General features: G+C 29.6%; 1 protein-coding gene across 2 annotated transcripts in view; it reads right to left on the reverse strand.

The window, feature by feature from the left end:
• Positions 1-3220: 3220 nt before the first annotated feature.
• Positions 3221-16107, reverse strand: part of LOC100167865 (protein glass) — a 37827-nt gene continuing 24940 nt past the window's right edge. For both annotated transcript variants that reach the window (XM_001947015.5, XM_016806305.2), the window contains 3 exons: positions 11432-11558; positions 8172-8366; positions 3221-4872 (listed from right to left, as the gene is read on the reverse strand). In XM_001947015.5, the coding sequence (XP_001947050.2) occupies positions 4039-4872; positions 8172-8366; positions 11432-11558 (1156 nt within the window). In that variant the 3' untranslated portion in view covers positions 3221-4038. The remainder of the gene's footprint in view (positions 4873-8171; positions 8367-11431; positions 11559-16107) is intronic.

Here is a 16107-nt window from a genome sequence, read left to right on the forward strand (position 1 = left end):
AAAACGACATATTTTGTAACAATACAATTTTTGTTTTAGTTTTAAGTGAAACAAAAGGTGATGTAATTCTTAATACGATTAAAAAAAACAATTATAAATAATTTAATTATTACTATACATTTATGTATTTCTGTTAAGTAAAAATCGGTCAAGCAATATTTCAGCTGAGCCAAATTTTTTTAAAACTCAAATTTGTAAATATAATATTTAAAAAACAAAACAAATTTATTGAATACAATTTTAACTATTCTTTTTAGAAATTGTAAAAATAAAAAATAAATGTAACATTTAATATTTTATTTGAGAAATTACAATATATTAGTGTTGCATGGAACAATAATATTATTTGTGTTTATTTGTATTATATATATAATATATTTTTTTTTCATCATTATTTTTCAGTATAGTGTAACTTTGAGTTAATGTTTATATTAATTAAACAATTTATCAATAGTACTTGCCACAACCCTAACCTACCTCCAACTTGTTGAAGCTTTGTCGACAACATGTTTATAACTACTGATTTACAATTAATTTGTACCAGTACCAAAAAAACTAAATTGATTTTTGGTAGCATTATGAAATGTATAAATTACTTATGTGGATATAAAATGTCAGTCAAATAATTTTTAGTCACGAGGCAGTACAACACTATGAGTAACATATAAAAATCTCTGTGCTGGCAACAATGTTACTCAAAATATATTCTACTTTGTTGACTTGAGCTTAGGGTGAAAACCAATGAGATTCAAGACTGCTTGCTGAACCTATAGTTACCATTTTCCTATTTGAAATCAACCTACAGGCATGGTATATGAGTTTATACATAAGTTTAATTTTTTTCAAGTGTTTAGTAATTACTTTTATTTATCAACATAAACGGTTTTTCCCAGATTAATACTAAAGAATTGAAATACTGGTGTACAATGACAAATCTAAGTGTTGATTTAACACCCATCACTCCGGTAACATAAGACATTGTATGCAAATTATAAATAGAACACAATAATCTTGAAAATTTTCAAATGAATACCTTTTACCTATGTAAAATCTAGTTATTAAGTTTTTTAAAAATGTATATTCTTGTTCTGAAGTGTGTTTTTACAATATTTGGCACATTTTAACCAGTTACCTTCTACTTATACCTATGATTATTGCATATTATAATGTCCGTTTTTGTTAACTATTGTTACTTAGATAGATTCTAAGTGTTTGCTTTATATATTTTAGGAGAAAAAATTCAATAGGAAAATTTTGATTTGACCAGTATAAGAAAGCAAAAATTACCTACCTAAATTAACAAATTAACCGTTTTTTTATTAATTTATGTCATTATTTAAAAACAAAATAATAAATCGAAATTAATATAGTTTTCTTTTAAAAACTTTGGAGTCCAATAAATGTCAAATTGGCAAACATTTGTAAATTATTTTGTTGAAAGTTTTTTATTTTAATACCTAAAGCTTGAAAATTTTACAAAAATTCCTTATTTTCATATTGAAACCAAAATAAAAATAGAGCATAATACCTTATTTAATATAAAAGTGTTTGAAATATAAATTTTGATAAAATTTTATATATTTTCATATTATTCAGATAATTTGTCTTAATGGTTTTTTATTTTGTTATTCTCAAAATACTTCTACCAATAATACAAAACAGAAGCTTGCATCATTCTTTTATTATTCAAATTATAATTTTCTGTATACAATGTAACTTTCAAAATATTGACTAATATTTCCTATACCGTGATTCCATTCTCTGCACGGTTCTAAGGTTTGGCACCACTTCGGTATAGTCTTAAATTTTAAGTCAATAACTGTATTAATATATCTAATAATTACTAATAATGTCTATTGTTAATAAATATTATTAAAATATCTTTAGAAATAGAGGTTGACACACAGTTTCCACTCATAATTGTAATGTTTAATATCAATTATGTTGATATATCATATAATAATTCATACCGACCAAAGGTAGATGATTTGTTGTTAAATGTAGAGCAATAGAGACAAAGTAGAGAAGAAATTGATACACTAATAAATAATATTGTATTATATACCTATATTATTATGTATTATTATTATGTGCTTCATTCGCATTTATATTGTTTTATATTTTTCAGCCATATTTACAAATGTTTGTATAGTAATTCTAAAAGTTATTTGTTATACATAAAATACATTGACTAGATTGAGAATATACTTGAATATTTAAAAATAATTAATTATGACATAAATAACACACGTAAATGTGTAAAATCAATTTTACACACTATATAACTGATTAGAAAAAAAGGACTGTCATAAAATTAAGTATAGATAACTAAAATTTGATTAATACTTAATACTTAATTATGAACATTTAAAATTTGCGTCGTTATTAATATTACATAATGTATACGACGAAAAAAGACTTAAATAATCAAAACACAACGCTATAATATGAACGAGGATTGAGAACAATAATGTACATTCTATATTATATAATGCAGTATTCTACTAAAAAAAAAAAACAATTTTAGCACTAAGTGATATTTATATTAATTAACGAAGTCTTAATATTTATCACATATAATTGAACTTAAAAAAAAAATGTTGAGATTAATTATTATTTGCTGCGGGACTTCAGTTTCAAAAATCGTAAACAATTTATTATATCGTATTGTTCGAGGAAGGGTAATTATTGAATATACGATGGATATACCAAGAAAATAAATTATATTGTACTATAAGAGTATTGAGTATAGTTTTTCATATAGTATCGTTGTCGATATTAAAATAATGGTATGTTAGTATTCCAATTATCTAAATAATTATTTTAGTGTGGCACAATTAAATAACGCATATTAACAGAAAGTTGATGTTAATCCGATTCTAGACTTCGAGTTTGGGTATGAAGTTAAATTGTACTGATCTTGAAATTGAATATATTTAAATAACGTCTAAGTGGTTCAGATTATAGTCGGAAATTAATTCCACAAAATTAGGAATGGTATAAATACTTGTCGTCTGATGTGCTTAAATTATATGTAAATTCTAAATTAATAAATGAGACGATTTAATTCACACAACTTATACCTATATTCTATATATATATTTGCTCTGTGAAGTGTAAACACGACTTTATTCAAGTTGTCATCGTCATGTTCATTTCGATGGTGCACTCATTGATGTGGGTGTAGGGGGTGGTTCATGTCGTCTATATATTATATTAATATTGTGCTAAAAATCAGTTGTAGCATTCGCATACAAAGAACGAAAACTATGTAAAAAGAAAAAAAAAATCGAAGACTATCTAACACACTGTTTACTGCAAGGCGCGTAGATCATCGGTCATCGGGGAAAAACAAGAACGTCTAAAAAATAAATTGAACTAATGATAGTACGAATTCGTGATTAACAAAAAACAACGGGAATTGGTGTTAAATTTGAATATTTCTCAGGGACTATCATGTACTATTAACGCACGAACAAAAACGAAGTAGGTACCTATATTTGCGCCATTGTCGGTTTAGCTATAGGTATACTTATAAATCATCGCCACCGTTCACGACCATTATCGGTTTTCGCAAACAAAATACCTATAGGTGGTTATTCTAACCGAAAACATAATATCGTGTATAATATAGGCGATTAAAATCATGGACTCCGAGCAAGTAAATTATGTATACATGACAATGACATGTGTGCGTGATGATGTTATAGTTTATATTAATAGTTATACATAACTGTGATAGCGGTACTTACTACCTATACACTATATTATGTAGAATAAACCGTACGCATATCTATAGATGACTTAGGCGAAAGATACGAATCGAACCGACCCCGGGTGGAGGAGTCGGTTTATACTACGCTCTGTGTATCGTTTGAAGTTGGTCTTGTGATTTTGCAATCGAGTTTATTTTCTTTTTGTTCGGGGAGGTTTTCCTTACCAACAACAGTCGACGTAGCGATGGTGATGGTGGTGGAGGTGATGACTATGGTGACTGGTTGAGGTTGTAGCGGTGGTGGTACTGACTGTCCGCCACCGTCATACAGGCAATAAGATGTCAGCGCCGTTCATACCGCTGTGGACGCGCATGTGCCTGTTTAAGTTTCCAGACTGGGAGAACCGGAGTAGGCACAGCTTGCACTGGTACGGCTTCTCGCCCGAGTGTATCCTCAGGTGTTTGGTAAGCGTGGACGAGTCGCTGAATGCTTTCTTGCACAACCGGCACCTGTACGGCCGCTCGCCCGAGTGGGTGCGCATGTGGGTCGTGACGGACGACGACTGCGAGAACCGCCGGTCACATATCTGACACCGGAACGGCTTTTCGCCAGAGTGGGTGCGTACGTGCGCCGTCAGGTTGGCCGCCTGGCTGAACGATTTGTTGCAATCGTCGCACCGGTACGGTTTTTCACCCGAGTGCGTGCGCAGGTGGGTTTTGAGCGTGCTGGGACGGGCGTACGTCTTGCCACATATCCGGCACATGTTAGGCCGGCAGCCATCCTCACCGATGGTCGCCGACCCGACAGGAGAACATTCGGCGCCGCCCATACCGCAGCCACTCACCGACATAAGGATTTCGGCGCATGGTTTCAGGTCCTTGCAATCGTCGTCGATCATTGCCGCAGACGAGGACGACGACTGCGCTGGAACAGCCGGTTGTATGTTGCACGCAAACGGTGGGGGTGGTAGTTGGGACGCTATCGGGTCCTGTGGCCGGAAGTCGGCCGTGAACGAATACGTGGCTGCCGACGGGTAACCACCGTTGCCCATAGCCACCAATGGACTCAACAGGCCTTGGTGGTGGTGCACCGGGCCGTGATGGTGGTGGTGGAGATGATGTACCGGTGATGGTGATGCTGGAAGAGTCCACCCGACCTGCAATACGATATATTAATAATTAGTATGGTACCTTCAGAAGTAGGCTCGGAAAAATTACTGTACAATTGATGAAAAACTGGTATGATTTGATCACAATGAAATTAGTCCATTATTTATCAAAATTAACTTCGTTAAACCATCGTAACCAGGGTCGGTCTGGACAGCTGACTAAGCGAAGATTGCCTGGGGCCTTCGGATATTTGTCAATATATTTGGTGCCCAATGGAGCAAAATGGAAAAAATGTGGGCAAGCGGGTGTTGCTCTGTTGTACAGTAGGTTACAAGTGGGTCACTGTAACGGATGGTGTTAAATTTGAATTCAATAATATAATATCATTGTAGAAGAAAAACGATTCTAAGCGAACACGGCGAGTCAGCCTATAGTAAATCACGGACGAAAAGTCCGTTATGAAAATAGTTGGAGGTCATCGTTCATTGGAAAGACGATTAATTTTTTTGATTATTGGACAAAAAGTCCGAAAATACAAAATTGTATAAAAAATGTTCATATAAAATTATAGTATAATATTATTATATAGGTAGGTACGAGTATATAGTACACATAATATTTACGTCTTACCCAGGTTTCCCCTTTATAATTTTATTAATAGAATGATACAATATGTATAAAGTACAATTATTATATAAACCCGATTACAATATAATATTAGTAGGTACCTATTGGTCTGTATGTTATCTTAAGAAAATGAATATCACATAGTTTTCACACAATATAATAAATAAATCGGTAAATTGTAATACAAAATATTTTTAAAAAATGTATAATAATTAAAATTATTAAATGATAAAGTACGGTTAGGTTAGGTTAGGTTGGAGTTTTAATTATAAATGAAAATGCAATGGTCAATTTTGTATTTTTGGACTTTTTGACTCGCCTATGACAGGGATGTGACGAACCTTTTGATAACTGCGTGTCAAATCAAAATGTATTGTTTGATTTTATTTGCTTCGCGTGTCAGAAACTTTGCAGACCTTTTTTTTAGTCGTCGTGTAAGGCATCCGAAACTATCTGTTGACGACTGTCGACTGTTCTGTTGTACCTACGTTTGTACGTACACGCGATAAACGAATTTATTGATAATCTAATCTAAACGTTTACGAGCTTAGGAAATGGAAAGTACAGATTACAATATCTTACGATATATTCCAATAATAAGTTAAAGATAGTTTCAAATTATCAATAATTTTTTTGGAAAGTGAAGAAAAAATTATGAATTATATTTTAAATTGGCCTTTTACTGAAATAATGCGCCAAATAAGGTTCGCCATCCCTGGCCTATGATATTACTAAGTATATTTGATTATATTATTGTGAATAAGGTAATTTTTATGTTACCTATTTACGTGGAACTGAACTTGTTTAAAATTTCAATCCTTAGCTATACAAATTGTGCCTATATATAATTAATATTTTTAAGCTGCTATTGTAAAAATACATCAGTAGCCTTGTATTAATTTTTCACGCTTTTTGTCCCATTAAATAACATTTGATTGATATTTATAGAAAAAAAAACTAAAAAAATTGAAATTTTAAGTTGTCCGTAAACAGGTCAAAACGAGTCAAAATATATTAAAAATGTTAAGGTCCCCACCCACTGCAGTGGTAGCGGTTACGGCAAAATGAGTCCGGACACAACTTTACCACCACCGCCAAGTCAAAAGAATTTTACCACTACCGCTGCAGTGGGTGGCGAACTTTATGGTGTATAGAAAATGAAAATATAAACATTCAGTGAAATTTTCATCTGTCTAGTTATTTGTTTTTGATTAACAACAAAATAACAAAGTCGCTACATGAGAAATCGAGTGAAACCCAGTCTTGTAAAAATATGAACTTCAAACGCTCATAAAATGTAATTTAATTTGTTTGTAGACATTTTTTTTTGATAAAGGTAGACAAACTTATGAATAATCTTGTATTACATTTTCAAATCTTGGATTTAAAAAGAAAAAAATTTTTGAATTCTCAACTCAAAATAATGTGCACATTCTCGTGATTTTCACGTATTTTATTACTTTAAATTCCTATAAAAAATAATTGTGAATGTATTTTAAATTTTAATGTATTCCAACTATAATATTTTTTTTTTCTTGGTCTTGAAATTGTACAATTTGTGCTTTGACTACTATGGTCATTAGCGTATAACATGAATATAAATACATTACATTTATAATGGAGAACATAATTTTATACACAGAACACAATGATATTTTCAAGTGCGCTGTTTAAGGTAAAAATTAATTCTACCTACCTACTGTATCATTACTTTAATAGCATTAGTATTATAAAATATACTTATTGTAAAATCGGCTGACCGTTTTATCTCAGAATCATTTTTAGTGTACAATGATTTTATGTGATTGAATTCAAAATGTAACTCATACATTCCAGTGACCCACACGACGCCTAATGTACAGTCGTTCAGCAGAGCTTAATAAAATAATTTTATTGTAATATATTATTAAATAGCAGTTAATTTTTTTTTAAATTTTTATGCGGCATCAGGAATCATCAAAAATATCTGGTCCAGCACTGATTGTAACTATCTAATATTTTCATTGTATCATAAAATTATTGACAACTTGATAAGGTTTAAGAAATAGGTAAGTACTTTTCCGTTATCGAGACTGCCTCTATAGTAATAATCAGCCATCAGGTAATGATAATGGTCAATTGTTTTTTAGTAAATATGTTTCATTGAGTATGTGGACCGATAAATGGGTGAAAATGAGTTTTAAAATAAGCGAAACGTGAATATAATGTCTTAAGTTAGGTTATATAATATTAGCATAGATACTTTTTTGTTTCTGTCTATAAACCAATATTTTTATAAAAAATTTTAGATATATCTAATAATACAATTATGTTAGAAATATGTGAAGTCAAATTTTACGCATCAATTTAATTCATTGACTAAGATTTAAACGTAGCCCGTAGATATTATACTTACCTAGCTACTTTTTAAGCTATTAAAGAAATATATGCAAATGAGCTAGTACATGAAGAGTGGAGGGTATATTTTTTTCGATAAATTCATAAAAATTAATTTAATCGAATAATAGTAATACATTATAGTTTCCAATTTATAATAAAACAAATGCAATATATTATTTTACCTAAGAACTTGCTCATTTCAGTGGCATAAAATGTGAATTGTGTAAAATATGTGATGCTTTAGTCATAGATATGTGTATAGATATGTTACTAAACTTGACCGATCGTGTGCGGTAAAATATTTTATAATTTATAACCATATAGTTAAAAAAAAAATTACCGGTTGACACCCGAACTGAGCGTCTCCGTGTATCGGAGCGTACCCGTGCATGGTCATGTTCATGCTGACGTTCACACTCATGCTGGGGAATTGATGCTGTTGGACCTGTTGCTGCTGGTGGCCGCCTCCGAGCGTGGTCCAGCACGTCTGATCGCCGTATGACGAACCATAGTCGATCAGTGGTTGCGAATCGTCCTGTATGTACAAACATATATTAAAAAATAATAATATTAAATTGATTAATGTATTTGATTTACGATGTAAGTGTAACCGGGGCGATTTTCAATTGAATTCCCATTGTAAGTCTAGCGGGATGGAAGGATTATAGGTACGTTGCATATTCCAGTGGTACACCCAGGAACCGGATCCTCCTGGCCAGTGGCTAATGCCATAGTATTTTTTTCTAAAGATTCCCTAACATTGTCATGAAAAAATATCAAGGCTTTGCACCCGTTTAGCCCGTATAGCCAAAACCCTTAAAAAAACCCTTAAAAATTATCAAAACCGTAGACCCCCATATAACCCGATTGATTTTGATGACGTACAAGGTATAACCCGAAACATCCAAAACCGAAATTAAATTCGGGTTTTAACCCATAACCCGTATAAAAAAATATTACATTTTCAAGTGACATGAATTTGTATGTATATTTCATGGAGAATTCAGTTTTTCATAATTGGGAACATTGGTTACACGTGACAATTGTGATACAATTGATAAATTGTTTTGAATTATGTTATTTTAAAATTTTAATATAATATTATATTAAAGTTTATTGCAACCGATCTTCGTATATCCCTTATAACTTATAACATTTTGATTATAAGGAATAATCAATAATTTATAAATGTATTTATTCAAAATAAAATTTTAATATTTGATTCAATAACTTATTTCATTTTATTTTATTACTATTTAACACTTTGTTGTTAAAACATTTAATATTTAATATTATAAAATGTATTATAATAATATTATAATATTAAATTAAATTATCTTACGTGTGTCACTACTGTATTAGACATCAGTACTGAAAGATTGATTGTATAATTATTAACTTTATACTTTGCTTAATCAAATTTAACACTACGCACAACAAAATTGATATATTAGTCGATTTTAAATACCCCATAACTCATAACTCGAATAAATAAACTGGCTAAACAAAACCCATATTCTTCAAAATAAAGAAAACCTGAAACCACAACCTCTATTTTTATTTGAAGCACCCGAAACCATAACCCGAATAAATGATTTGGGTACAAAGCCTTGAAAAATATTGATGTCATAGGTATATATCAAATAATTGTGTTTATTAAGCAATAAAATGTATGTATATATTCAGAAAATAAATAGAAAAACAGTATTTAAATACATTTTTTTGGTACCCCCTAACCCCCTCCTCTTTAATAAATCCTGGTTGCGCCACTGTTGCCCGGACTATATAGAATTACCTAGTATATTTAGGTATATCATCTTAAATCTATATAGTGTAAATTACAATTAGTTTTTTAAGTATTACTAATTCGAATACTCGATTGTAAAATTTCTTGATTTACAAATATAATTTCAATATATTTAAACTTAAACCCGATTTTCCAATCAATGCATTCTATGAATTTATGATTACCTACTTAAATTGCTTTGTTATGTGATAATTAATAATATACATTTTTTAAATGAAATAATATTGACACAAATATAATTGACGAGGTAATATTAATAATTTGATACAGATACGTGTAATTCAGTATATTCTTACATATTTTCAAAGCACGTGTGGGTTTCATATTACTTTTTACATATAATATTGGTATATATTATATTATATTATTATTTTATAAAACGGCATAATTAACTCTAGTTAATACACTTTAGGTACTGAATTAATAGAAAATACTGTAGGTATCTCTTTAAAGTTGGTAATTTGTTTTAATTTTTACTATAGGTAATTAAAGTTACAATGCCCCATAGCCCTGATATACTACTGGAAAAGTTTATTTTGTCAATGTATTACATTACAGGCGCACAGTACCATTTCAAAATAAATTTAAAAATATAAAATTTTATAATCATACGTTTATTTTTAACTTGTTTATGATTTTATCAACGTGGAAATTGTAAGTCTTATGAGGTTTTTTCCCGTTATTTTTAATGAAACTATACATATATAATTTTTATGACGGAAATACAATGTTTTTCGGATTTTTTATTTTTGTTATTATTTTATTGTAGGTGTATTAATGACATTAAGAGGATGTCAGCGCACTATTCGTTTTCTCTCACTGGCCCACGCGCAACATAGACAAAACGCGTTTACGCAAAATCATTTTTTCTATGCGTTTAAGTAATCTTAGAGTAAAGTCACCTATTACAAAAGAGATAGAGAATAATACTTTTAAAGGAATGACATATCGATTTGTCTAAATATTGTGTCAAAACAATTTAAACATCATTTAAATTTACAAAAATTTTTTATTTATTTTGAAAGTGGAATACAAGACATCCTCTTAAGGAACTTATGCTGATAGAGTTTTGCCTTTTTTTTAAAGATTTATTTTGAAATGGGATTAGAGCCGTTAAAATGATTTCAGACCACTGTGAGACGTACAAAATAGTATTTTAATGAGTTTATCAAAAACGTGGAGAAAATAATGGAGGTGCGAGGTGTTTCAGGAATAAGATATGACAACTTAACATTTATAAGTGTGAGATCATCATTCTTTACACATAGACCGGCGACCGGCCATGTGACAATGTACTCGTATCACATTACTCGAAATATGTCGAAGATCGTATTTTCAAATATTCGGATTTTTACAGTATGAACTGAAGGAGTGCCGCTTGTAATAAACCGATGGCGTGATTCATTTTTATTTTTGTCAAAATAGATTATATAATATATTCAAGACCTATGCAACCATCGATCCCTGGAAACCAGTGCCTCGATAAAACTAATACCAGATCACTAAGTTCGCCGAAGACCAATACATTCGGGAGTTCGGGATAAACACGATCGTAAGTTGTTAGAATAATATAATAGAATTGTATAATATGTTAAAACAAATATAATATTATAGTTTATATTACTACCTATACTTAGTGTCTTAGTCAAAAATCAACTGTTCTTTTTTCAATAAACTTATCCTACCTTCCAAACGCGTGAGACCGCTCTGCAGCGTCTTAGAAATGTATTAAGCGGATTGAGCGATCACTACTCACTGAATGGATATAATATTATATTATACTTAGTACTTACATTGTGATTGGTGGACAGCCCATACGCCTGATCGTGCTGTTGATGTTGTTCGTCAACTGAGGATTGTGGTGTTGGTACGGTGTGTTTGAGAGACATTAATACGTCGGCCATGTCTCCACACGGTTTGCTGTAAAATGTAAAAATTATAATTAAATAGCGTGTACAATCGATACATAAATACAGGGTTGGGCAGTATCAAAGATACAATTATTGTATCTTGCATCTTGTATCGTGATATATAATTTTGAAGTATCAAGTATCATGTACCATGATACATTTTATACTAAGTATCATGTATCTTTTTTTTTTGAAAGATACAAGTTTCTATTTTTATCAACATTTGTACTGAATAATAATAGTACCAAGAAAATTCGAAAATTCGATTTGCAGGACACTCAAAACTCAAATAAAAGTAATAACTGTGATAATTTTTTTTGTGTGTCTATCATTAACATTATATCGTATATAATTTCGCCGCAGATAGTGTTTTTACGAAAAATTGTCCAGGCGCAATCGAGCCGAAATGAACAATAATGAAGACATTTACCATGCAATCTCTTAGACAATATACTTGTAAGATAATTTTAAAAATATTAAATTAAATTATTACCAGTTATCTATAACAATTTCATATCTATAATATCTATCTACAGTGATACATAGATAAGCACTAAACTGAAATTTTCGTTCTCATAAAATATGAATCCGATACCTAGGTCTTTCACACAATATAATAAAAAAATTAAAAGTACAGATAAGCAATTACAGTATACTATTCGCATTGTTGTACAATTTATTTCGTTCTGTCTTCTGTGTGACTGTTAAACTAGTTAACAAAATTAATTTGGAAGTAATCAATAAAAGTAAAAATAAATTACTCCAAAAAATCGATTGGGAAGTAAGCTACGTTCCTAAGTTTTAATGTGTATAACGCTACACAGAATTATTTAAAAATCGACCTTCTTAGCGCTAATGACCGCATTAAATGACGTAAAATAAAGACTCAACAATTTCTTAATCATAGGTTGTAAGTGAACACACCGTATTATCTACATTTTGAAAACAACTAATATTTAAAAAAAAAATATTTTTACCATAACTTAAATTAAATTGAGCGTTTTTATTTGAAAGTACCCCATCAAATTAGGTATGGAAAACACGCATTTTGAAAAAAAAAATCAAAAAACGCTTGAGAGCTGAACTGCATTTATGTAAAACTTGAAGTTTTTTAACTAGGATTTAACTTAGGATTTAAAACACGATATTTTTGTGTAGGTACCTATATTTTTAGATTCTGAGTGGAACGATGAATGTATTGATTTTACAATGATATGTGTTTTTTTTTGTTTTTTATTTTTAATTTTTTTTTTTCGTCTGTGTACACGATAAGTAGTCGAAATAATGCTTAGATTTTCATCTTCACTATCTTGTTCGATTGGAAAGTGAATATTGTTGGTGCATTGGGGAGTTCAGAATTTAAAATTCCCAGTAATATTCAAAAGCGCCATGAAAAATTAAGGAAAAACGGGAATTTTTACGAAAATCGATTTTTCTTTGGTTTTTGGTGTAACTTTAAAACAAATGATAGATGAAATTTTCACTGGTTGTTTATATTTGCATTTTCTATACACGATAAAATGTTTAAAATATTTTGATTTATTTTGAACTGTTTAGGGACATTTTCAGTATCCAATTTTATTAGTTTACTTTTCTATAAATGTCAATAAAACTTTATTTGCTGAGTAAAATTGCTTGAAAATTTAATACAAAGCTCATACTATATTGTTACATTAACATTCGAAAAATATTAAAAATTCTTAGTCACAGTTTTTTTTTTAAGCGTTTAAAGTTCAAATCTTGACAAAATATGGAAAAATCACGAAAACTATCAAATTATGTTGAGTTAAGAATTCATGAAAAATGTTCTTATTAAATGTAATATATGAAAATTTAATACAAAATTCTTTATAAGTTTGTCTACTTTTATCAAAAAAAAAATGTTCATAAGAAAGTCAAACTAAATTATTATGATCGTTTGAAATTTTTACAACATTGGATATTCACTCGATTTCTCATGTAGCGATTTCTTATTTTGTTGTAATTCAAAAACGAATAACTGTAGATACATGTAAATTTCACTAAATGTTAATTTTATCAATTCTTACTTGATAACATTTTCAAAATATTTTGACTATTTTGAGCTGTGTACGGACAGTTTCATATTTCAATTTTTTTATTTTTTTTTCTATGAATATCAATAAAGTTTTATTTGTTGGGCCAAAAAGTGTGAAAATTTAATACAAGGCTCCTGATATGTTGTTATAATAAATATAAAGTGAAAAATATTAAAAATACATAATCACAATTTTTTTTTATTAGCATTTAAAGATTGAATTTTGACAAAATTAATCAAATTTAAAATTGAATAATTATTTTGTAGTTGAAAATTTATAAAATGTTCAACTTTTATGTCTAAAGATTGAAAATTTAAAACAAGATTCCACGTAAGTAGTTAATTCTGTTACCAAAAAATCTAAAATGACACTAAAAATTTTTTTTTTTTTGCAGCATTACCATTTACAAATGATTAATTTAAGTTAGGCATCACCATAATGGAATTTATAAAACAACAATTACAGAATTTAAAACAACGTATTTGAGGCGTCAACCGCTAATTTTTCCAGCATATCTTACAATGTTATTTGTAGTAATTTTATGAAACCTATAAACGATGAAGAAAAAAAAACATTCTATATCTATTATTTTGTATTATTTGTACTTTTAAGAAGATGAATTATTAAATTATTTGTATAGTCCACATATGTATATTGTACACTGGAGAACATTTTAATATTTATTTTTTCTAATTATTATTTGAATTACTTATATTAAGTGCAAGCACGTTTTATGCTTAAAAAAATATTTTGTGTTTAACTTTTAAGCCGGAGACCAATTGTCTCCGTGTATACAATTTTAACAGGGAACAATCATCCCATACGTCGTTTTTTTCGCGGGGACCAATAAATTATTGTCCAAGATCCGTATAATATAATTATACTGTGGTTAGTGTGTGATGCCGTGGCGGCATATTCCCACCGCGATTGTCAGTTTACGGTTAGCTGCTGCACGACCGGGACAACACACTATCGCCGTACCTACTTACTTATAGCATTGATTAAATAAACTAATATACTAGTATATTTAATCAATGCTTATAGATACCTAGCTAGGATATTTTTGTACAGGAAAACGGTCGTCGATATTCCAACTAAACGAATCGGCCAGCACTCGCCGCCACATAAAGCCCATCATCTTCTCGACGTTGACGGTCCGGAGAAATGTATTGCCCACTTGCCCGTTTTCCAAGGATTACCCACCAGGTGCAGGGACGCGCCAAGGTAAGAATAAGATGCACAACGATGATGTTATGGCAAATGCCATAACATTGTAATAGTCAATAGTGTATTAAATATTAATGCATAACCTATATAATAGGTACAATAGTTACATATTATATAATTCACAAATTCTTCGTAGTGGAATATATTATATAGGTACATATTAACTTACACACACCTACATGACAGTTTTTTATTTATTTATATTTTATCATATTAATACATATCATATATATGGAATATATATGATTAATGGAAACATATTATGTTGATGACCTAAAAAAGAATGCTTGAATTTTTTGAAATATTTACTGTTTAAATGTAATATGTAATTGTGTAGCTACATGAAACAGCATTCAATAATTCACTACTGTCAAATGTCAATAGTTTAATTTACAATTAAGCATTGATCAATCATCGAATACAAAATGATATACAAAATGACAAATGTATAAAATATATAATATTCAATAAGAGTATAAATCGGCGTATCTATAAAGCATGACACGTGAGCACCTTTACGTAGTAAATCAAATCATGTAAGGCGATATAACAAAAACTCCCTATTCTTCATAATACAATAAATTATTTTTAAAAATGTAAACAGTTTCTTTGATATCTACAATTTATTAATTTATAAAAATGACAAACAATTATATAGATATAAACAAAAAAATGAAGTAATAAACAAAATAATGCAAAAAAGTGCAAAGTTAAATTTATATATTTTAAATTAGGGTGGCATGAAATTTGTTTTTAGCTAAGAGCATTATGTAGGATTGATGGAGAAAAAATTCATAAGTCATCAACATCCTATCTCTAATCGATTTGTCATAATTATAAAACCCACGGCTCTTGAAAATGTTATTAGTGAAAGTTAAAATAATTCCTACATTTGTAGAAAATAGAAAAAATAAGACTAATTACCTAAATATGTTAAATTAAATCTAACCAAAATATTTTTAAAATAATAGAGTTACGCTCTTCCAGCTTAGATGATTTTTAGTATAGTGTAATAGGCTGTCGGAGCCAGCTATTTATAAAAGGGCACAAAAGCGTGAAATTTAAATAATTTTGTGGCACCTTAGTGCTTTATTACCATACAAAATATAAGAATACCTACCTATGGTAAAATAAAATCTCACCATTTCAACAATAAAAACGATTACACCTCGTAGAATACCTACTAGAAAAGTTGGATTTTGGTAATTTTCTTTTTATTCAAAGGGGAAAACTTTATTCAGGTCATACTGGACTCAAGTTTATGATTAACTTTAA

This window comes from Acyrthosiphon pisum, chromosome A2 (genome assembly GCF_005508785.2).
Source record: "Acyrthosiphon pisum isolate AL4f chromosome A2, pea_aphid_22Mar2018_4r6ur, whole genome shotgun sequence".
Taxonomy (NCBI): Eukaryota; Metazoa; Arthropoda; class Insecta; order Hemiptera; family Aphididae; genus Acyrthosiphon; species Acyrthosiphon pisum.